The 24,652-nt window shown below is 41.8% G+C and overlaps 2 protein-coding genes and 2 pseudogenes across 4 annotated transcripts; 1 reads left to right on the forward strand and 3 right to left on the reverse strand.

The window, feature by feature from the left end:
- Positions 2,461 to 3,170, reverse strand: Or11b1-ps1 (olfactory receptor family 11 subfamily B member 1, pseudogene 1; annotated as a pseudogene).
- RT1-M3-2-ps (RT1 class I, locus M3, gene 2, pseudogene) lies at positions 5,516 to 6,499 on the reverse strand (annotated as a pseudogene).
- On the forward strand, positions 11,038 to 11,967 carry Or1o2 (olfactory receptor family 1 subfamily O member 2). The gene has a single exon (NM_001001424.1). It carries the CDS (start codon positions 11,038 to 11,040, stop codon positions 11,965 to 11,967), a length of 930 nt encoding a protein of 309 aa, NP_001001424.1.
- Positions 11,968 to 17,659: 5,692 nt separating this feature from the next.
- On the reverse strand, positions 17,660 to 23,992 carry Or11a4 (olfactory receptor family 11 subfamily A member 4). 3 transcript variants are annotated; one of them, XM_087596987.1, is made up of 3 exons: positions 23,868 to 23,970; positions 23,071 to 23,207; positions 17,674 to 19,222 (listed from the first exon to the last, which is right to left on the reverse strand). In XM_087596987.1, the coding sequence occupies exon 3, from the start codon at positions 19,146 to 19,148 to the stop codon at positions 18,207 to 18,209; it is 942 nt and encodes a 313-aa protein (XP_087453113.1). In that variant the 5' UTR covers positions 19,149 to 19,222; positions 23,071 to 23,207; positions 23,868 to 23,970; the 3' UTR covers positions 17,674 to 18,206. The 3 variants fall into 3 exon arrangements, with proteins under 3 accessions (XP_087453114.1, XP_087453113.1, NP_001001425.1); XM_087596988.1 differs by lacking the exon at positions 23,071 to 23,207 and having other exon boundaries at positions 17,660 to 19,222; positions 23,868 to 23,992; NM_001001425.1 differs by lacking the exons at positions 23,071 to 23,207; positions 23,868 to 23,970 and having other exon boundaries at positions 18,207 to 19,148.
- Positions 23,993 to 24,652: the final 660 nt, after the last annotated feature.

The following is a 24,652-nucleotide window of genomic DNA, read 5'->3' on the forward strand; positions in this document are numbered from 1 at the left end:
TTTTTGTCTTTTCAAATTTAATGTGAGATACCACCTTACTATAAACACATCATCATTTTTCATTTACTAAGTAAAGTATGTCATTGAAACTTTGACATGTCATTAATTGTGTCATTGATATCAGAGTTATAGAAACAGGAAATGATCTGTTTTCAGATGTCTAAGGAATTATTGAATTAACTCCTGTAAGCCTTACATCCTACAAGTAGCATTTTTAATGAACTATTATTCTCAAAATAGAATAGCACATATATTTAATCATTGATTATTATTTGCATAGGTGGAGGTTAAGAACTATATTGGGATAGCAGACAATCCATGAAACATCAAAGCAAGTAACAATAGATAAATTTGTACATTGCAATTAATGTTAAGCAATTAGTATATTATTATATATTTTAACAAATGTCTTGTAACTTTAAAATATGTGTATGAAAGTACTACTAGCATAAGCAAAATTTGTTCTCATAGAAACAGCTTTTATTATTGTTCAAATCTAGTAGAACTAGTGTTAAAGAAACGGGTTAAAAAGCTATAACTCAAGCCACTACCTAAATACTATACATGGACTGACCCTGGACTCTGACCCCATAGGTAGCAATGAATATCCTAGTAAGAGCACCAGTGGAAGGGGAAGCCCTGGGTCCTGCTAAGACTGAACCCCCAGTGAACTAGACTATGGGGGGAGGGCGGCAATGGGGGGAGGGTTGGGAGGGGGACACCCATAAGGAAGGGGAGGGGGGAGGGGGATGTTTGCCCGGAAACCGGGAAAGGGAATAACACTCGAAATGTATATAAGAAATACTCAAGTTAATAAAAAAAAAGAAAGAAATATTCAAGTTAATAAAAAAATAATAATAATAATAAAAAAGAAACTAAAAAAAAAAAAGCTATAACTCAGCAAGTCGAAGTGTTTGCTAAACTACCTGAGTGCAGTTACCATGAACTAAAATGTCAAAGGCGAAAAATGACTACAAGTTTTCCTATGAGCTCTCTATACCGAAAATCAAGTAATAAAACATTATTTTAAATACTAATTCATTTATGTATCATTCAAAAACTATTGGGCATCTTTTAGCTGCTCCAAACCATTCTCAGGAATGTAGACATCACATGGAGCACAGAAGGAGGAATCCCATGCAATTTACACTGTAGTGAGCAAGGACCAGAATTATGTGATTCTTGTGACTAATCTTTAGTGTTGACTTGACTGGATCTGGAAGCACCCTAAACACACTTTGGGCATTTCTGTGAAGGTCTCTCTAGAGGGATTTCACCAAAAAGGATAGATCCATTTGAATGTGCCTGGCACCTTCTATTCCATAGAATTATCCTAGACTGTTGAGTGGAAAAAGGAAAAACCTAGCTTACCATCATTATGCATCTGCTTTTGATTGTTGACCACAGATACAATGTTAGCTTCCACCCCACCCTCCTGCCTTGCTTTTCTCGTCCTGATGTATTGTATTCTTCAAACCATGAATAAAATGAAACTTTCATTCTTAAATTGCTTGTCAGGTGGTTTGCAACAGCAACAAAACAAGTACTAAATACAGTGATCTATTGGAAAGAATACTGTGTTGGGTTTGATATTCTTTAATTTGTCTTCTTAGACTCACATTCCTGACGCGTGAATATCTACAGCAATCACTACAATCATGGGATAATTTTAAAAATTTTTACCAGTGGCTTAGTAAAAACAGCCCCCTGATAACCTTATAGATTTTACTGCATGTCCTGTTCTGGAGATGTAGTGAATTAAAGTATTCCTGACGTTTTCTAATATCTTTCCTCCAGCTGAACCTGGATACCACTGACAAATCATGTTAAAGGGATCTTTAGTGTTCACAGAACTCAAATCACAAGTAAGAAGTCAAGAAGCTGGTCTGACAATAACCCAGGACAATAGGAACATGATGAGAAAGAATATGATTCTATTCTATCTTCTAATGGAGAGTATATTACAGGATTCCCTTTAAAGTAATTTATTATTGCTGTTATTGTGTGTATGTTTATAAAATTACTTATGACATTTCATTTTGTGGGAAATCAAATTGCAAGTTCCACCATAAAATTTGCATGCTCAAACCAATATACACAATAGGAAAGAGCCCTTCCAATGTCATACTGCAATAACACACGTGAACATTGTTCTAGAGTTCTGTTTGTATTGGTGTCTTATTTCTATAATTTTCTTTTAATTAATCATTCACAGCAATGTTACAGACAGCAGTGGGCTATACAGTATGGCAATCCAGTACATGTATTTTTCACTGTGTGATGATCAATCTGTTTATGTTGTATGCAGTAAACAGCTCACGGTAATTTTCATATTCTTTTAAACTAACTTGAGAAAATTGTTTAATTATCGTCTTCCCCTGGGCATAGCAATTAAGACCTAAAGTGAAATTCTGAGAAAGAACGCAGTTACTTCATCTCCAGCCCATTGTGTGAGACTTTTCAATCAAGACACTGACAGTCCAATAGAAAAACTTCACTGCCTTCCTTCTTGGGTTGCATTTCATTTGGTTTGGAGTAGAGAAGCATTCTTATCGCCTACTGCACCTTCTGGTTCCTCAAGGCATAGATGACAGGGTTGAAGATGGAGGTGACTACTGTGTAGAGCAGGGCAATGACCTTGGAGAGGAGCTGGAAATGGACAGCAGATGGCGCAGTGTACAAGACCATGAGTGTTCCATAGCCAGGTGAGAGGAGCATGTGCTGAAGGTCCTTGGTCCTTCTGCTCCCAGATAGAACAATCAGCAAAGTCACCACAATCTGAGCATAGGACATCAAACCAGTCCGAAGGTGACAGTCAAGAAGATTAAAAAGAAGAAAAGTAGTCATCTGGATCCAGTATCTGAGCAAGCCAGGACCATCAAGGGTAAGAAATCATAGTAAAAGTAATCAATTAGGGGGTTGGGGATTTAGCTCAGTGGTAGAGCACTTGCCTAGCAAGCACAAGGCCCTGGGTTTGGTCCCTAGCTCAAAAAAAAAAGGTAATCAATTAGGTTGGGGCCACGGAACATCAGCTGGACCATCAGAACCACTAGTCCATCTACCACGATGCTGTACAGCCAGACTGTGAGCACCAATCCCAGGCATCATTGAGGTCCCATCAGGAGTGGGTATCATAGGGGGTGTCAGATTTCAAGATATAGATCAACTTGCTAACCATTTTTTCTTTGAATGTTATTGTTACATACATACATGTGTATTTATGTGCAAATATGTATGCATGACTATACACACACATATATATAATCTGCTGAGTCCATTCTGTTCTTTATTATATATAGTTTCAGGGCTGGCCACCCTGCATTGGAAAACCAGTGTGGATTTATTCCTGGAGAGTCGAATTCTTCTTCCTCCAGAAGTTATCAGCTGTCCATAGTTCTTTGTGTAGGGGTGGGAGCCCACACAAGTTTCACCCTTGCATGTAGATATTGCCAATGTTCCTGTCTTTTTATGGAGCCATTTCTAGCAGACACTTTTTCAGAACAGACCACCTGATAGCCTGGCTCTTACAATCTTCTTACCTCCTTCTGAGATGTTCCCTGGACCATAGACACAGGAGCTGGGATGTAGGTGTATCCATTGGAGCCGGGATCCCTGTGACTGGTTGATTTTGTTCTAGGTTCAGTTGTTTTCTGTGAGAATCTCTGTGGTAGTTTCAATATGCTTGGCTCAGGCAGTGGCCCTACTAGGAGGTGTGGCCTGGTTAGAATAGGTGTGGCCTAGTTGGAGGAGGTGTGAACTTGCCAGAGGAACTGTGTCACTGTGGGGGTTGCCCTTGAGACACTCCTTCTGGCTGCCTGTGAGACAGGTCCTATTTGCCTTCTAGTCCTTCACAAAGCAGTGCTTTCATACCAGGGAAGAAAACAAGATATTCAGCCTATTCTCTGGAAATGGTGATACTCTAAGAACTAAACTCAAAATGTCCCAATGTTTAGAGTCCCCATAACACAGGAGGCTATCTTCTGTTCTATCACATTCTACAGGTTCGGCCCTGCAAGGTCTTATCTTTCTAAATGGTCAGAGAAGCATCAGAACCATAATCACTGTTCTTCCCTGAAACAGAACAAATGAGACTTTGTCAAACTCCACAAAATGAGCTGACAGTGTTGCCCCATGCACTCCTGTCTACTCTATCACGTATCAGGGACCATATCCCACCATACTCACTGACAGTCTGAGTATAAACTGCTCATCTTTCTCCTGTGGAAAAAAACAGTGGGCAAGAGGCCAGAAAGGCAGCAGAGCAATGAAGGTCTCTGAAAAGTCTTAATCCTAGCCCAAAGAAGCTACTAGAACTAGGACTGCAGACTCAGGGAAGAATGCAAAACACATGAGATACAAAAGAAGTGTAATAAAGCCTTCTGGAATCTGTCTCAGCAGGGACCTTCCACTCTGATTACAGCTTTTCTTTTCCATGGCCCCATGCACAATAGATAGATAGACTCAGGCAAGGTGAGCATTTGTTTGTGATTCTGCTTCTTAGTTTATGTTGCTCACAATGCTACATCAATATGACTTTCATTAGTGTATCCGAGATCTTGTGGATGCAAACTTATATGCTATTTTATGGGATAAGGTGGCCTCCGTGATACTTTATACACCTTAAGTAAACACCTCTTCAAAATGTAACTAAAGGTCTTTACATGAGCCAAGATGTCCCCTCAACCATACAAGTGAGGCTTATTGTCTGCGGAGGGAGGAAATACTGGATCAGCTAGAATACTGCATAAGGAGGAGAAAGAGTGCTACTGGCTTTCCTGATCCAACATGAGAGAGTGTCTATCCCCAGGACTGACCCTCCTTGAAGAATAGTTAAATCTGTCCCAGATGGAAAGAGAAAACCCTTCCATCCAGTCTGCAACTCATTGTGAACCATGGCCTCCCTTAAGCCTGGTTCTCTGCTCACCCCCAATGTCTTTGGAGGACACACTCCACTGATGCTGAGTCTCTCAGCTCAACCCAATCAGGACTAGAGATGGGAAATCTGAAGACTCCTACTTGATGCTGTCTTAGGGTTTCTATTGCTATAAAGAAACACCATGACCAAAAGCAAGTTGGGGAAGACAGGGTTTATTTGGCTTACCCTTCCAGCACTGTTCATCATTGAAGGCAATCAGGACAGAAACTCAAACTGTTGATCTACAGGGCATACAGGAGTGCTGCTTCTTGGCTTGCACCCTATGGCCTGCTCAGCTTGCATTCTTATAGGACCCAGGAGTGGGTAGGTGGGAGTGGGAACAAGCAGGTGGACAGGGAGTGGATAGGGGATGGGGGAGGAATAGGAGGATAACATTTGAAATTTAAATACATAAAATATCCAAAAACATAAATAAATAAAAAATTTCAAAATCAAAGGAAAACCAGTAGCGCTCTTTCTCTTCTTTATGCAGTATTCCAGCTGATCCAGTATTTCCTCCCTCCACAGACAAGGACCTCACTTGTATGGTTGAGAGAATATCTTTGCTTACTAAAAATGGTTCCTAGTTGTTCCCCATACCTGCTCCCTGCAGAGTCTCCTTTCCATTCTGCAGGAATCTGTGGAGCAGCTCCAGGCACTCTCCCTCCACATAGGTTCTGAAGTATTCTGCTCTACCTTCTGACATAACTTGCTCTTTGTGATCTGAGCCATCATGTCTGCTGCAGTCCAGGAGCTCAGGTCCTCATTCTGGGTGTTGTAATCCAAGCCATCATATGCTTCCTGATAGTGTGCTCCAAGAAGTCTCATGTCTGGCCCCACCTCGCAGGCAACCATCCACTGCCAGGATGTGAGAACCTAGCCACAACCAAGCTGTCAGCCTGGGCCACCCCATCGCAATCTGCCCACACTTAGGAATTTGGCCTAAACTGAGAGTGAAACCAGTTAAGGGTTACTGAGTTCTCTGAAGCCCAACTCCAAACTTCAAACCTGGGACACAGGGCTAATCTGGCTTGGCAGTAGGGACATAGAGGAGTCCAACCCAGACCTCACTCACCGCCTTCACTCTGGTTGGAGTAGCAGATCAGGGTCTGAAGGCCTGCTCATGCTCTTTGTGCAGTGTTCTCAACCTTGAGTTTCAGCTCCTCCCAATGCTCTGGTCCTTCCTTCTCCATTCAAGGTACACATGGTGGCTCCATCCTTGGTATCTTGGCAATGCTATCACAGTGCTGAAACTGCACGTCGTACACTTAGCAGACCGAGATGTAATGAGGCTCCCCGCAGCCCGGCTGTGACAGGGCAGTGTGGAAATAGCACAGTGAATGTGGGCCTGGGGGTGGTGCAGGGTTACATCCAAACCCTTCACTGATAACCCCAGGCCAGTATGCAAGCAATGGGGTGGGGATGGGGCAGGAAGCACATCACAGCACACTGTAGAAAAGGGATCCAGCGGGTCTGGTCCCGATGCCCTTGCTCCTCCCCTCAGAGCTTATCTCCTTCTGGACCCCTAAACTCACTAGCACCTGTTTGGGTAACAACCAGATTGACCACCACCAGCAGCAGCAGCAGTTTGGTAAGTGGATATAAAATATAGCATTACTCAATATTGCACTCAGAAATAATATTAATCACAATGTCACAATTGAATTAGATGGTTTGCAGTATTTCAATAGGCCCACTTGCCACTTCTGCCCTGCGTGTATAAAGACAGCAGTCCCCAAGGTTACGTTAGCCAAACTCTCACCCACATCGCTCAGTCTCCATGTGGTTTTGTCTTCTTTGGTTTTTAGAGACAGGGTTTCTCGGCCCTAACTGTCCTGGACTCACTTTGTAGATGAGGAAGGCCTTGAACTCACAGAGATTCTCCAACCTCTGCCTCCCAAGAGATGGGATCAAAGGTGTGTGCCACTGTGCCTGGCTCCATCTCCATGTTTGATCATAAATGATCCACAGGGTCTGTAGAACTCAGCATAAAGCTCATCCTTTCAACTTGCAGTATATTGCTCTAAGTTTCCTGGCCTTTTGCACTTAATAAATGATGGGTTTCTCAGTGACTGCTGAGGTGCTGCCCAATCTTTGACACTATTACCACACTTTTCTCCCTTCCAGTTGGCAAAGGGTTTTACCAAAATTTTATTATTTTTAACATCAACAGAATGACTAGAACAAAAAGAAAATAAATAAATTGATTCTTATGGGAATGAAATTTGGACAGAATGATTCCTTGGAGAGAAAACCCCATGATGTTAGTGCCCAAGATGTTAATGCCCAAGATGCTGCTGGGGAAGTATGAGAGGGTTCACTCTGCCTTTCCCTCTGGCACAACACAAAGTGAGACCTGCTGAGATTAAGTATCGTAATTATAAGTAGGTTCATATATCCATTCTAAAGTATGCACAGCTGTTTAGACTAACAGCAAATATGATATCGGCAGAAATTTTCCTTTCATTTCCTCTTTTTGTCTTTCTCTCCTCCCCCTTCTTCCCTCCCTTCTCCCACTCCCTCATTCCCACCCTTCCTCAGACAAGGTGTGCTGAAGCCCAAGCTAGTGTGAAAACCTCGATGTAGTCCATGTGAACATTTTGAACTATTTTTTTCTAAGAAACTATTGTTTCAGTTACTTGTTTGCTTTACATCCCTATCACAGGTTCCCCTCCCTCCTTTCCTCCTAGTCCCTCCCTCACCCCTCCCCTGCCTTTCTCAGAAAAGGGGAGGTCTCCACTGGATATCAACCTGCCTAGGCATTTCAAGTTGCACTGAAGACTAAGAACATCTCCCCTACTGAAGATAGACAAGGCAGCCCAGTGAGGGGAAAGGGATCCAAAGGCAGGTAACAGTCACAGACAGCCCATTCTCGCTGTTAGGAACCCCACAGGAAGACCAAGCTGAGTAGCTGTTACATATGTGCAGAGAGCCTAGTTCACCCACCTCCTGAGAGCTTGGCTTGTGTGGAATGTGCCTTCACATGGACTTTTAGGGTCTTTTCCCCCATTCTGATGAAAGGAAGTTCAGACCACAGCAATGGGTGAGTGAGGGTAACTGGGGGCCACCTTTGACTGCAGTTTGTGAAAATTACACCATAGCCAGAGAAGGCTCACTATCTGGAAATCTTTTCTTTTCCTAATTTGTTAATAGATTATTATTTTTTGGCATGCACTCATGGTGTGTTTGGAATTTTCAGACCTCAGGATAAGTTGTGTGATCAAGTATGTGATACGTTGTAAATATATGGCAGCGTGTGTGTGTGTGTGTGTGTGTGTGTGTGTGTGTGTGTCTTTGAGTGAGTGTTTTTACATGGGAGAGTCAGAAAAACAGAGTTTAGAACAAAAACAAAGGAATTAACCATGTTAGTTTATCAAGTGTCAGAATATTCACCCCAGTGGAGAACTGGTGCTGCCTTGGAGGTCAGTATCATTGACACAAGAAGTTGAAGAGCAGAGAGAAATACACAAGGAAAGAGGGGGAAGGTGGTTCAGCATCTTCTAGTTCACCACAGCATGTTAGATCTTCCAATATTATGGGAGGCACTGGAGAGCTTGGAACTTTAGACACAGGTAACTGTAATCCTAGGTGGGTTTTAAGATGACTTTTACTTGGACATGAATGGAAATAAAATCATTTTAAGACTCCATATGTATTTTATACTTATTAGCAAATGCATTAGGAACATTACTTTTCTACCAGCTGCCTATGGCTAAAAGATTGACCATTTTAATTCCACCCAACCTTTGTATAGTATAGGAATTGCAAAGACTTGAAAAAAAATATACTGTAATTTTTAAAAATCTCCAATGATTTTTATGCTGTGGCAAAGGAGACAAATGTGAACCTATACTTAGAATAACTGAGAGTAGAATTGTGAGATTTCTACTTCATGACCTTCTATGGTTCATTGCTTCCCTAGGAGGCCTCTTAAGCTGTACATTAGAAAAGACTTACACATTTTCTTCCTGTTAATCAGGCCAACTTGATTCTCAAGTTCAGTCAGGTCCCTAAGATCAAGGGTGAAATATAATTACTGGAACTTCACAGTTCTAGCAGGTACCTATATATATCCAGAGACACAGAAATATTATTTTCTCGTGATCTTGGGAATGCACCAGTTCTTCTCTATATTACCAACCTCTTCACATCTTTATTAGAGAGTTAAATGGTCTTTTACTAGTTTCGCGTGCTGTCTTGGTGATCTCAAACAGTTAAATATGGTTCCTAGATGACTTTGATGAATGCTATACGATTGAAATATTTATGAATTGCATGATGTCAGGAGTGAGAATTAGAAAAACTATGGGTGACCAGCTAGAAAGAGAAGACTGCCCAGCAAGGGGTGGAAGAGGTGGGCAGAGGCACACCTAGTAGTTCACAGTAACCAGGCACAGTACAGCAGTACATGTAATTAATTGGAAAGAAGAGACACTAGAGGTATTTGAGCAATAGAGTCAAGGCAAACCTGAAATGTTTGCACCTGGAATTATAGTAATTAGAATACAATGAGTGTAGCCAGTTACACTGTCGATGGAATAAGCTTTGATTGAACTGATGAGAAAGTGTCCAGTTAAGGTAAGAAAAGAAAACGTGATCAAGGGGCTGAAATGTAAAACAGTTTGTGGGGAACAATGTTATAACACCATTTACAGATGTGGCAATGAAAGATATGGATGCACCATGTGTTCAAGTCACACCCGCAGGACAATGCCTGGAGCAAAAGTGTTTCTTTGCTGAACTATTAAAATGAACCACAGAAGGGGACAATGCAGTGCCCACTCCTGCCTCCAATCACTACTAGGCAATTATCCATTTCATGACAAGTATTTCTTTTTTTTTAATGCCAAGCCCTAGGCATACTTTGAAGAGGAGAATTAGATTCTGCTTTGCTCTATCATAGTATGTCTCATTTCCTTGTGAAGGAAGCAAATACTAAAAACTTTACTAAACATTTAAACAAAATATATATGGTAACATCCTCCATATCACAAGTGTGGTAATCTAGGAAGATACAAGGTACATCTGCTAATCAAAGAAGCATAAGACTTCCTAGGAGAGAAACTGAGAAGGCAAGGGTAAATCCTATGATTTGAAACCACGTACTATCTCTGAGGGTCATAACACAGCTCAGTGAGGTACTGAGATTAGAGAAACTGAGTCTGACTGTGGTGGAACCTTTGGCTGTCTTTTGGGTTAGATAAACACACAAAGATTAGATACTAGTGACTTTAGAAGAGTTACCAGAAGAAACAGACACACACTTCCGACATCATCCTGAGTGTTGTTCTCTGCTGTCTCAGAACCGGTCAAAAGGGAGCTCTTCCTTTACTTGATCTTTGTTCCAAAATAAATCTTTTTTTTTTCATTACTTAGCTTGTAGTATTATGCTACCAGGAGAAACTGACCAAGACACAAAATTAGTACTGAGAAATGTGAATCTTGCTGATAACTCCTTGAATGTGGGCCGTGAGGCACAATATTGTTTATGAGGCATTGCCGGATCAAACCAATAAGAGCCTTAGATGCCAAACCAGGCATCTTATACAGTTTCATTAAAATTATGCTTATCCATGTAACTTCCTTTAAACAAATAAGTAACAGGATTATGGTTTTTGAAGGAACTCCCTTGGCAGCACTGTGAACAACGCATTCATTGAGGCAACAGTGGTACAGTAGGTCACCCAGGAGACAGCCATACTCTACTTAGTCCCCTAGAGCTGCAACCAGACTGGAGACTCTATGGTTGGAAAGGAACATTTATTGAAATCTCACTGTCAGCAAAGCACTAAGTACTAAGATGCAGGCTCTATCTTCAAAGGAATCGCAGTCAAAAAGATTCACAGGAAACTGCTTACTCTATCCTGTGAAAGAATGGTTAAATAGCAGCGCGTTCACCCACAGAATTCCTGGAAGCCATTCAAAATATTGACTTTGTTTCTTGAGGAGCTATTTTTGATGAACTCCAAGTCTTGTCCCTCCCTTTCCTATTCTAGTTTCCACTGCTCAATGCTGTGAGGGAGACAAATTGCCAAGGGACCAGGTCTAGGTTGATGCCAATTCTTCCTTGAAGCTAGTGAATTGTCTTCACACCAATTTCTTCTTGAAGCAAAAGACCAAGGATGAATTGCAGTCAAGCTCCTGGCTTTATCCTCTTGGGACTGTCCAGGGATCCAGAGAAATGGCAACTCTTCTTTAGCGTCTTCCTTGTTCTCTACTTGTTGGGACTTTCAGGGAACCTGCTCCTTCTGTTAGCTATTGGTGCTGATGTCCACCTCCACACCCCCATGTATTTCTTCCTCAGTCAGCTCTCACTCGTGGATCTTTGCTTCATCACCACCACAGCTCCCAAAATTCTGCAGACTCTGTGGACTGGAGATGGATCAATCTCATTCTCTGGATGCCTGACTCAGTTGTACTTCTTTGCTGTTTTTGCGGACATGGATAACCTGCTTCTAGCAGTCATGGCTATTGACCGCTATGCTGCTATCTGCCACCCACTACTCTACCCACTTCTCATGACTCCTTGTAGATGTGGGGTTCTGGTCAGTGGGTCATGGGGAGTAGCTCATTGTGTGTCTCTGACCCATACTTTGCTGCTCTCTCAGTTATATTTTCACACCAATCAAATGATTCCTCATTTTTTCTGTGATTTTGGGCCTCTCTTATTGCTTTCCTGCTCTGATGCTCACCTCAATGAGGGTCTAATGATGGCTTTGGCTGGAGTTTTCGGAATCAGTGCACTTCTCTGCATTGTAAGTTCTTATAGTTGTATTTTTTATGCCGTGGCTAGGGTTCCATCAGCACAGGGGAAACGGAAAGCCTTGGCCACATGCAGTTCCCACCTCTCTGTAGTCCTCCTTTTCTACAGCACAGTCTTTACCACCTACCTGAAGCCCCCATCTAGCTCTTATTCCTCTGGGGAGGTGGTAGCTGCTGTCATGTATACCTTGGTAACTCCCACTCTGAACCCCTTCATTTACAGTCTGAGAAATAAGGATGTTAAGAGTTCTTTGAGAAGGATTTTGAACATGGTGAAGTCTCCAGACTAAGGAAGGATCACAGCCCACATCACTAACACACATGCAACGTGAGTCAGTTACCACCACGGCTCATGGGAGAACTACATGACTGCTATGGCTAATCTTCAGTGTTAACTGGACTTGATTTGGAATCACCTTCAATGCACACCTAAGGACATGTCTGTGAGCATGTCTCTTGAGAGATTTCACCGAGGAGGAAGGATCCACTTTGAATGTGGGTGCACCACCCATTCCATAGAATCATCCTAGTCTGAGGAAGGGAAAAAGGAAAAACCTAGCTTACTATCATTATTCATCTTTTATTTGCTTGTTGATCATACCTGCAGTGTGACCAGTGACCCCATCCTCCTTCTATGCTTTCCACATCCTGATGTGTTATATGTATTCTTTAAACCATGATTAAAATGAAACTTTCATTCCTAAATTGCTTGCCATGTGTTTTGCCACAGCAGCAAGACAAGTAACATATAAAATGATCTATTGGAAGGAATACTATGTTGGGTTTGATATTCTTTAATTGGTCTTCTTAGACTCATATTCCTGATGCATGAACATCTGTTGCAATTTGTTGAAGTAAGCATCCAACCCCAATAAGCCCATGCAAAAACACACAACTCAATTTTCATATTTATAAGCTGTACATCTAGATTGGGTCTATCACTACCCTAATCTGTTCCCCAGCTGCAAGGCTTCTCCAGGCCAGGTGGTTCTGTCCCATCTTTCTTCCACCTCTTCCTCCTCTGTCCTTCTCCTCCATCATCCCCTACCCTTCCTCTATTCTCTAAAACCTCCAACCCCACCTTTCCCTTCTACTGCCCAATCACAGGCTCTAGCCTTCATTTGACCAGTTAGAATGGGGAGAAGCTTCACATGAAATCACCTGAGTAAGTGATGCACTACTGGTTGGGACAACCCTCTTGAGGAAACAAAATTAATATCAGAATACAAACAACACCAGGGCAATTCACAACATTTCCTCCTTTTTGTCCAATTGAAAGCTAATGGAATTTGGTTATAGAATGAGCAAGTAGGACATTGCCTCACAATTTCCTTGGCTGGCTGCCAAGCAATAGAGAATTTTCTCTAAACCTTTACTGTTAATGTGATTTTTTTATGGAAATCTGAAGCCTCTAGTGCACTTCCTATCAATATCTGGTCAATGTCATTATTACCTTGCACCAGAGGGCCTGGCAGACTTGTGTGGGATCTTATGTGTGTTATATGTAGTGGATGACTCCTGTTTCTAATCATTTGTTGTAGCTGAGTAAATAGTGAAGTCAATTCAGAATCATCCTGAGTAAGGTCAGCAGTCTCTATGTGTAAAACAACCCTTTCTGCATATTGAGAGTCAGTTACTATATTAAGAGACTCTTGAAAAATATGATAACACCATGAGCATTGCATATAATTCAGATTTTCGAACCAACTTATAGGGACTCTTAGCCACCCTTCCTGATTTATTAGCATCATTGGAAAATATTGGGGCTCAGAAGTTGGAACTCTTTATTATAAGAGAATCAAGTTAGTTCTTTTTATGAATTGAAGTCACTTGCTTTTAGGATATCTGTTGCTAATCTCTCCCAAGAAATTACTGCATACTCTTTGCCACTGTTCATCTTGTGCCCATAATGAGGCAATCTCTGTGTTAGTAAAAGGTACCACTATTTCAGCTGGATCCAATTCAGCTAATTGTCAGTGTCTCATTTTTCCTTTTAGTATCAATTCAGAGACCTTCTCTATGTAGGTTTTTAATTTCTTAAAAACTCTGTTGGGCTGGAGAGGTGGCTCAGTGGTTAAGAACACCGACTGTTCTTCCTGAGGTCCTGAGTTCAATTCCCAGCAACCACATAGTGGCTCACAACCATCTGTAATGAGACCCGATGCCCTCTTCTGGTTTGTGTGAAGACAGCTACAGTGTACTTACATATAATAAATAAATCTTTTAAAAAAAAAAACTCTGTTTATCTATTCTAAGATATAATCTTCCCTTTGCATGAGAATTCCTGTAGGGGAATGAGTAGAGGTAAGATAACTAAGATGCAGGCCAACTTTGGATCAGTACAATCTAGATATGTATCTTGCAATTTCCTTTCTACCAGGCCTCAGCTGATAATTTCCTCAGACTATTTAAATCTTTATCACTTTGTAAGGCTTAAAATAAATTGCTTAGCTCTTGAGAAGCCAAGACTATCACAGGCCGAAACCAGTTAGTATCTCCCAGTAACTTCTGAAAATCATTAAGAGTCTTTAATTGGCTTCTTCTAATTTGCACTTTTTGTAGTCTAAACTTTTGCAGACTTATTCTATATCCTATATAATTAATAGAATTGCCTCTTTGTATTTTTTTTCAGGGACAATTTACAATCCCCAGCAAGGCAATTTTTTCTTTATTTCATCAGACATTCTTTCCAGGATATTTATATCTGAATCATCTAATAGGATATCATCCATATAATGATGAATAATGAATTCGGGAAATTTTGAATCATCTCCAATGGCTGTTGTATAATATAGACACAAGACAGGGCTATTTAACATTCTTTAGTAACAGGACTTTCCAGTGATATCTTTTTATTGGACAACTTCTACTGAAGGTAAGTACTGAGAAAGCAAACCTTTCCTTATCTTGTCCACATAGAGGAATTGTGAAAAAGCAATCTTTTAAATCAATCACTACGATAGGCCATTCCTTAGGCAACGAGGAATGCAATGGGATTCCAGGCTGCAAGGAACCCATTAGCTGAATAATCTTTTAATTGCCTGGAGATCTGTCAATATTCTCCATTTGCCAGATTTTTTTTCTATTTTTTTTTATTAACTTGAGTATTTCTTATATACATTTCGAGTGTTATTCCCTTTCCCGGTTTCCGGGCAAACATCCCCCTCCCCCTCCCCTTCCTTATGGGTGTTCCCCTCCCAACCCTCCCCCCATTGCCGCCCTCCCCCCCATAGTCTAGTTCACTGGGGGTTCAGTCTTAGCAGGACCCAGGGCTTCCCCTTCCACTGGTGCTCTTACTAGAATATTCATTGCTACCTATGGGGTCAGAGTCCAGGGTCAGTCCATGTATAGTCTTTAGGTAGTGGCTTAGTCCCTGGAAGCTCTGGTTGCTTGGCATTGTTGTACATATGGGGTCTCGAGCCCCTTCAAGCTCTTCCAGTTCTTTCTCTGATTCCTTCAACGGGGGACCTATTCTCAGTTCAGTGGTTTGCTGCTGGCATTCGCCTCTGCATTTGCTGTATTCTGGCTGTGTCTCTCAGGAGCGATCTACATCCGGCTCCTGTCGGTCTGCACTTCTTTGCTTCATCCATCTTGTCTAATTGGGTGGCTGTATATGTATGGGCCACATGTGGGGCAGGCTCTGAATGGGTGTTCCTTCAGTCTCTGTTTTAATCTTTGCCTCTCCCTTCCCTGCCAAGGGTATTCTTTTTCCTCATTTAAAGAAGGAGTGAAGCATTCACATTTTGATCATCCGTCTTGAGTTTCGTTTGTTCTAGGGATCTAGGGTAATTCAAGCATTTGGGCTAATAGCCACTTATCAATGAGTGCATACCATGTATGTCTTTCTGTGATTGGGTTAGCTCACTCAGGATGATATTTTCCAGTTCCAACCATTTGCCTACGAATTTCATAAACTCATTGTTTTTGATAGCTGAGTAATATTCCATTGTGTAGATGTACCACATTTTCTGTATCCATTCCTCTGTTGAAGGGCGCCAGATTTTTTTTTTTTAATGACCAATACCGGAGAATTCCAAGGGCTGATGAACTCTACATGCTGAGCCTCCAGCTGCTCCTGACTAGCTGTTTTATATGCCTGTAGGTTTGTTGTTTGTTTGTTTGTTTGTTTGTTTGTTTGTTTTGTCATACATCATTTATCAATCCAAATGGGTTAGTCATCAACCACCTTAATGGTAAGACCATTGGTGTCTTAGCAGTGTCTCCATGAGGTAAAGCTAAATTGTCAACTCCTGCTGTATCTTGTTTATAGACATCCTGGACAGTCTGTAACTGCCTTTGATAACATTCCTTAACTACTTTAATTTATTTTTTAGGAGCCTGACCAGTTTTGTGGCCAGCCTCTGAAACTGAGGGGATATTAATTTGTGTTTTCCACTCCTGTAACAGATCTCTTGCCCATTAGCTAATGGCTATATAAGCCACATATGGCCTTAATTTTCCTATCTGACCTTCAGGTCCTATATATTTAAGCCATCTGGTGCTTTGTTTTATTTGGGAAAAAGTTCCAGTTCCTTGAAATTGGATTTCTACTTCTTGAAGTGGCCAACTTGCAGGCCAAGATTTTGAAGAGAAAATGGTGACATTTGCTCCAGTGTCAACCATTCCTTCAATCTCAATATTGTATACTAGTATTCTTAGCATGGGCCTTTGATCCTCTATAGAAGTTTGCTAAAATATTTGGTTTTGGCCCCCTTCTAGGTTTTTTTGAACTGTCTATAGAATTTGCCTCAGCTTCATTATCTGATCTCACAACATCTGTTTTTTAGAGCAGTGGTGTTTAATTGTCCTGAGGAAGAGAATGCTTCCTGTCTGGTGTTAGGACCTGCAATAGGCCCCCCCTGGGAGTTTGTTGGGGTTGTTTTGTTTTGTTTTGTTTTGTTTTGTTTTGTTTTGTTTTGTTTTTTAGCAAGGTATCGCCCATTTGTCTATTGTTATTCTACACTCCCTAGTCAAATGCCAGCCTTTGCTACATCTTTTACATATTCCAAAAGGCATAGGCTCCCTTTTGGGATTAATTTGGCTTTCTCTGCAATTTATTCTGAGATGACCCTACTTACCACAATTAAAACATTTGAAATTTTGGGTCATCTCAAGGCCTCTAGTGGCAGCTTCTCCTAGTAAGGTCCTATCAGGCAAACGAGGCCTAACATCAGCTGTATATCTAATCCACTCATCTATTGATGTTGACCTTGCCCCCAACGGTCTGATTACTTCCTTGCTTTCAGCATTCACATTTTCAAAGGCGAAGGATTCTACTGTTGCCTTTCTTACTGATGGATCTGATATACTTCTTTCTACAGCAGAAGTTGACCTCTGCAAAAAGTCAGGAAATGTTTCCTTTGGACTTTGCATGACTTGAGGAAATGGTTCAATTCTTTTCCCTGGTTCTGAGAGTTTGTCTTAGGCATTTAAGGCTGCCAAGGGACAAGATGCCAGGGTTTCTTCATCATATACAGCCTGCACCTCTATCTCATATCTTAGCAAATCGAGTTTCACCAAGCAGCTGATCTTTGGAAATATCTCTACCACTGGCTCTATTTTGTCTTGCTGTCTCCTTTGCCTCTTTTCTCACCATGAAAGCCATTGTAAATGGAACACAGGTTCTAGTATTGCTTTTGCCATAGACTTCCAGTCTTGGGGGATTAGCACTACACTCATGTGATTATTGTTAGAATTCCTACCAGTGGTTTAGTAACAACAGCCCCTGATTTCCTTATAGGTTTTACTGCATTGTTTATTCTGGAGATCTCGTGAATTAAAGCATTCCTGTATTTTTCTGATATCTTTCCTCTAACTGAACCTAGAAGCCACTGACAAATCATGTTAAGGGAGCTTTGGAGTTCACAGAAGTTAAATAACAAGTAAGAGGTCAGGAAGTTGATAAGTCTGACAATAACCCAGGTCAATAGGAGCAGGATGAGAAAGAATATAATTTTATTCTATCCTTCAGAAAGTATATTATAGGTCTCCTTTTAAAATAATTTATTATTGTTGTTTGTGTACATGTATGATACATATGACATATCATTTTGTGGGAAAGCAAACTGCAAGCTCAACTGTCTAATTTGTATGTTCAATCCAAATACACACAATAGGAAAGAACTCTTCAAATGTCATACTACAATAACATAGATGAACATTGTTCTAGATTTGTGTTTGTAATGGTGCCTTGTTTCTATAACTTTGTTTTCATTAGTTATTAGCATCAGTGCTGCATACAGCAACAGGCTACAGAGTGGCAATCCAGTATATGTGTTCACTGTGTGATGATCAAACAAGAGCACTATTTACGGTGCATTCAGAAAACAACTCACGATGATTTACACAATCTTTTAAACTAACATTAGAAAACTGTTTAACTATTATCTTTCCCCCTGGGCATGCTTCAGAAGACCAAAAGGGGAATTTGAGAAAAAGCATGGTTACTCATTTCCAGCGCATTGTGGAAGACTTTTTAATCAAGACACTGACAGACCAATAGAAAATCTTTACTGCCTTTCTTCTTAGCTCACATTTCAGTCGGTTTGCAGTAGAAAAGCCTTCTTAGTGCCTGCTGTACCTCCTGGTTCTTCAAGGTATAGATGACAGGGTTAAAGATGGGGGTGACCACTGTGTAGAGCAGGGCAATGATCTTGGAGAGGAGCTGGGAATGAACAGCAGAAGGCACAATGTACAAGACCATGAGTGTTCCATAGAATGTGGACACCACAGCCAGGTGAGAGGAGCACGTGGAGAAGGCCTTGGTCCTTCTGGTCCCAGAAGGAACTCTCAGCACAGTCACCACAATCTGAGCATAGGACATCAGAACCAGCCCAAAGGGGACAGTCAGGAAGACAACAGAGAGAACAAATGTAGTCACCTGGGCCACTCCAGTATCTGAGCAAGCCAGGATCATCAAAGGTGAGAAGTCGCAGTAGAAGTGATCAATTAGATTGGGGCCACAGAACCTCAGCTGGGCCATGAGAGCAACCACTAGTCCGTCTACCATGAAGCCAGACAGCCAGACTGTGAGCACCAATCCCAGGCACCACTGAGGCCCCATCAGGAGTGGGTATCGTAGGGGGTGACAGATTGCAAGATATCGATCATATGCCATGACAGCCAGCAGGAAACACTCATCTGTAGCAAGAGAGCCAAAGACGAAGAACTGGAGCAAGCAGCCAGCCACAGATATGGTGGCCTCCTGTACGAAGCCTTCCAACATTTTGGGCACCACTGTAGAAGTATAGACCACCTCTATGAAGGACAGGTTCACCAGAAAGAAATACATGGGTGTGTGAAGCCTCTGGGAGCTCACAACCACCACGGCAATGAGCATGTTCCCTGTGATGATGGAGACGTAGAGGATAATGAACACAGAAAAAAACAGGAGGTGCAGCCCAGGGATTTCATGGAAGCCAAGAAGTACAAACTCAGAGACAGTTCGGTTTCCTGTGGAGACAATTTCCATGGGATATTCGGTTTTCTGCTTGGCTTGGCAGTAGTTTGTCTCTGTTTTCTGTTGCAATTCTAAGATCGATGGGGCTAAAACAAAATGACGGCAGGGTATTCAACATGAGGATGGATTGAAATAGGCTTTATCTTTCTTCTCTTAACTATCACCACTTCATCTCCACTTTCTCCGTGCTTTTTAAGGTAGCATACACCTAATGGCCTAGGAGAGTTTATCCACATTCAAGATTTCAATAGAAAGCAAAACTTTTTGTGGTGACCATCTTGTGTGTCCCTTGACAAGAAACGTTTATGTTCTATAACCACAGCCATCAATGCTATAAAAGAATTAAAAATTACGGAGGAATTATGTAGGGATTCCATGATCACTGTTAGTCATCTTTACCTGAACAGCCCATTATGGTCTCCATTATGCAGTCTCTGAAGTCCCTGCTGAGCCTGAGATGGCCCTTGTGGGGATACAGTCATATGGCTCCTGACCCTGGTTCAGGTGTAAGCCTCAGGACTGTTGATTTTCTGGGCCAATTAGCAATGAAGGGAATGTCCTCCTTGTTAATATTAATGACTCCATGATAATTACAAAGAACTGGAGTCCAGGAGTCAAGGGTGTGACTATGTCACAGCAAAATGGTAAATGCTAGGACCTTCAGTCCCTTCAGGACCCTTAAGACTACGGAAAAGCACTCTAAAAAATATGAATTTGAAAATATATAACTTCTCAACTATGCAATATGAATTATGAGAGGCTTTATGAATCTAAAGGAACAGAGATACATACACTATGAGCCAGCTTGTCAGAAAGATAGAAAGACAGGCAGATAGATACAAATGCAGGCAGATTCCTGAGTTCAAGGTCAGCCTGGGACAAAGCAGGTTCAGGCCCAGGTGCAGCAGAAATGGAAATTTCAAGGCAAGGTCCCACCCAACTAGTTTATCATCTGTGCTTAACAAAGGCAGACAGATCTCAGAATTCTTTTGCAATGTTAAGGGGGGGGGGGAATGTATGCTTGCTGTCTCCCAAGAGTCGAAGGGCTGGGATCACAGGATGCTGATTCATAAGATAATCAAAAGGAAAACCTGGAGTAAATGACTGGGTTGCTATGTAAAATAAAAGGCTGAATGAATCTGTACTCTACAGGAGATGAGCTATCCAGAGAATTTTTTTAGGATGAAAAGAGAGCTGTTTAGAGGACATACACACACACACACACACACACACACACACACACACACACACTCACAAGCAAGCAGGACATGGACACAGAGATCTCTTAGAATAGCAAGCAGGCAGAATATAGACAGAGAAGTCTCCAGAGAGAAAGCAAAACAGAGGGAAGCAGACTGGAAACACTGTATTAAGCACAACACCGGTCGTCAGCTTGAATCCATGATCAGCTTAGATCCATGAGTTGTTTCTTGTTGCCACTCCCAGACACACATTCTCTCAGAACCCCTCTCTGCGCCAAGGCTGATCCTTGGCAAGTCCTGCCAATTCCTTTGATTTTGAATCATTTCTTCTTCTATATTCCACTCCTATGTAGCCTTCTTGTCTCTATTATTTAGAATCTTTTATCAAAATAACCTTCTACAACTACCATTTCTTTAGCTCACTAGAGGTTTTAGTTAATATGCGATAAGTAAAGGTGAGAAGGGGAGTGTAGGAGCTGTGGGATCAGAAGGAAAAGAAACCCAGACTCGGGTTGTGGGGAAGAGGGTGAGGGAATCTAGCTCCAGGAAGCTTCCCTTAGGCAGTAGCTTTTAAGCCTATACTAAGCTAAATTGTAAAGGCTGGATAACAGTAGGCCAGGCAGAAGACAGTGAACTGGGTGCTGTGACCCTGATGCAGAGGTTTGGTGGCGCACAGCACTTCTGAACAGCTGAAGCAATCCTTGTATAGCTGGGTGGGACTTCACACACTGACCAAGTGATGAATGGTTTGTACTGCAGAGAGACTAAATAAGCTGGCTGAGCACGGAGAATTAAGGAGAAAGCAAGAGCAAACCATGCACACATTCTCATAAAATTTAAACTGTTTCTACCCCATAATAGTAATGAAAGTATATATCACGTATAGCATGGAATTCAAGTTGTCTAACACAAACGCCCTACAAAGGCTGCCTAAGAAGGTGAAACTGAATGGCTCAGAGGCAAGAGTCTCAGGAGAAAACATACAGATTCAACCCTCGGCCACAGGCTGCATCTATATATTGCATGGAATTGTAATTTCCACTCCTTTATAGCACCAGTGCTACATCCTCAGAGATGTAATAATTGATAACACTAATGACGATAAGTAATCATCAAAAAGCCTAACTTGCATGCCACCCCTTAGGTCTCCTTGACTAAGCTTGTTTCTTTAGCAATGTAAAACTGAGTGTATAGAGGATATTATTTTAAACTTGAGGATTCCCATTCAAATAAAAATGGACCCTTGGGGGCTTGAGAGATGGCTTAGTGGTTAAGAGCACTGACTGCTCTTCTAAAAGGTCCTGAGTTCAATTCCCAGCACCCGCATGGCAGCCCACACCCGTCTGATGTTGTCCTCTGGTGTGCAGATATACATGCATGCAAAATACCCAAATACATAAATAAATAAATAAACCTTAAGAAAAACAAAAACAAAAGGAAAAAACTAGACCATTGCTTAAGGTGCATTATATTACAGATACACACATCAGCAGATAATTGTAACATACTGATGAATTAAACCTGAATGAAATAGTTCTGGGATCGGGGTACTGAGTAGCCCGCTACAGTTGTGTGAAATGGAAAAGGAGAAGAGTATGCCAGATAGGAGAAAACTATGGCTACATTCTGAGGCATGAAATGTCACAGGGGAGCTTCCCAGGGAAGTTCATCTCTAACGGAAATGAAAGTGCAATGGTTCTCAACCTCTGGGTCGCGACCCCTCGGGGTGAACAACTCTTTTTCGTATCAGACATCCATAACACTAACAAAAATCATCGTTATAAAGTAGCAATGAAGTGATTTTAAGGTTGGTGACAGGGTCATGCACAGCATTAGGGAGTTTGAGAATCACACTGACCAAGAATCAGGTGAATCAGAGAGGTGGCCACTAATGGAGCATGGCCCCCCTCTGCTGGTAACAAATTGTATCTACAACTTTACCCTGTTGGCTTCAAAGCCTGGCTGGGGACTTCTAGACAGACAGCATAGTGGAATATCCAGGATGAAACTAAACATTAGGAAAGCCCAGAGCCAAGATAACATAACAGAGTGGCAGGCAGGCAGGCAGGCAGGCAGGCAGGCAGGCAGGCAGGCAGGCAGACAGACAGACAGACAGACAGACAGACAGACAGACAGACAGACAAAAAGGCAGAAACAAAGAGACAGAGTCTATGAGAAAAAGAAAGAAACAGAGAGGAGACAGACACACAAAGGCAGAGAGAGACAGAGACAAAGAGAGACAGAGAGAGGCACAGAGACAGAGTCACAGAGAACAGAGAGACAGAGGGAAGCAGAGAGAGACAGAGTCAGACAGACAGAGACACAGAGAGACAGAGACAGACAGACAGAGAACGCACTGAGATGGTATGATAAGACACAGTCACAGGTTTTCTTTTTACAATATCCCCCCTCTTAGAAGCAAGACCAAGTTCATTCAGCACAGGCTGCCCTGGAACTTGCTATGTGGATCAGGCTGGCCTCTGCTTCCCAAGTGCTGGGATTAAAGGCGTGCATCACAGGAAATAAAATTTCAGTCTGCAACAGCGAAGAACAAAGTCTTACAACAAATACCTCATGTGTAAAATAACTTCTCCTCTAATCCAAATCTATGTGCCTTCACTAGACTGGGGTTCTATGATTTACAGAGTCTACTGCCGTCTCTAGCTCTTTCCCTGGTCCCCTCTGCCCACTGTTCCGTCGGTAGCCCTGTGTGGTATGAATTGTGCACTCACTCACTCCATGATGACTTCTTGATCTGCTCGAGATCAAATCTGCAGTCTGTACTCTTCAGACAGGAAGTATACTAATCAGTCCTGAAAAGCTCTCATGGTCCTGGTCTTCAGCATGTTTTAAGTTCCCAACACAGAGTCTGTTTTCATATAGAAAAGGAAGAAACTTAGGGTTTTCAGAACATGACGTAACCAGTCCTACTGTCCAAAGAGTAGGGGAGTTAGGAAAAAGAGGAAGAAGAGAAGTAGTGAGATTTAAAAACTGCAGGAAAATGAGGAAGATATAGCAGAGGCAATGGGGAAAGAGAAGTGTGTTGCTAGCATAGGCTTAAGCAGATATTAAAGAATTTGCAGTTGTGAAACTCCCAGGATGGGTGGATGGATTCCAGTTTTAGAATCAGCATGCCTTTGATCATATCAACTTGTCAGAAAGTGAAAATACTGAAAAGCACCTCTCTAATTGTCTAATGAGCAAGGACACCAAAACAACCCTAACTTAGAGCTTCAGCACTCACCCCACCAACAGTGACTCTGGGACAGCAGAGAGCCCTCAGCAAAAATCACCACCACTCTGGCAAAGGAGTTCAGGCGACACTTAAGAACACATATTTTACAGGAAGCTATGCTAAATTACACTTTGTAATTTGCCTTTAAACCATAAGAAAATTTTACTCTCTTATTATACTTAACAGTATCTGCTAACACATGTTATCTTTATAAATTGCCAAACAATAAATAACTTTCAAAGGCTTTAAATGGAAAAATCATGTCGTTTCAAGCATACTCAAGTTTTCCCATACCGTGAGATTGAAGAACAAGAGTCAAGGCGAGATCAGTTGCTGTGTGTCCAGAGGAGCACGGGTGCCTACCCGCTTCTCTACATGACCAGGAACGCAGAGGAAAGATTGGAATCTTCTTTGAAGGATTCTGTGGTGGAACCAGCAGGAACAGGACCTTGAAGGAATCGAAGGGGATTTCCTAAAACGCTTGCTACAGAATGGCTTTTGTGCTCTCTGGGTTAATGGAAATGCGTTACTAATTTGAGGGAAATGTCTGTCGAAATACCCTTTCAGCTTTTTTAAAGGGTCTATGAACTAGGCAGTGAAACTTTATACAGGAATAGGACTTCACCTGGGAAGCCTTAGAAAGCAGCCTGCTCTCCACAGACAAAACTGGAGAAGATGAGATAAGGTTCGCTTGAAGACTTCAGAATGGCTCAATTTCCCAACTTCAGCTCCTTCCGTTTTGTACTCGGCCTGGAATAATGGAGAGCCATGGTTAGAGACATTTCCCTTGTCACCCTCCGTCTCTGAGCCTCCATGGCCTCTTCTTGCTCCCAAGCCATCCTGCCCTCTCACTGTGAGCTTTTTATCATAAGGGAAGGCTGGCAGAAGAGGCCCTTGAGAACAAATTATAGATTTACTGCAGACCAGCCTTAAATGAACAAAGTGAAGCATCCCCACTGAGGCGTTATTACTTTTTTTTTTTTAAGAATTCCTGAATGTATGCTTGACCAAAACTGGAGCAGAAATTAAAATGGCTACAAGAAACTTTCCTTTCTGTCCCATTAGGGAAAAATGCTCTG

The sequence above is a fragment of the Rattus norvegicus genome, chromosome 20 (assembly GCF_021556685.1).
Source record: "Rattus norvegicus strain SHRSP/BbbUtx chromosome 20, alternate assembly SHRSP_T2T, whole genome shotgun sequence".
In the NCBI taxonomy this organism is placed as follows: domain Eukaryota; kingdom Metazoa; phylum Chordata; class Mammalia; order Rodentia; family Muridae; genus Rattus; species Rattus norvegicus.

Coding starts and splice junctions, on each gene's coding strand:
- Or1o2 (NM_001001424.1), top strand. CDS start 11,038: ATGAATTGCAGTCAAGCTCCTGGCTTTATCCTCTTGGGACTGTCCAGG.
- Or11a4 (XM_087596988.1), bottom strand. CDS start 19,148: ATGGAAATTGTCTCCACAGGAAACCGAACTGTCTCTGAGTTTGTACTT.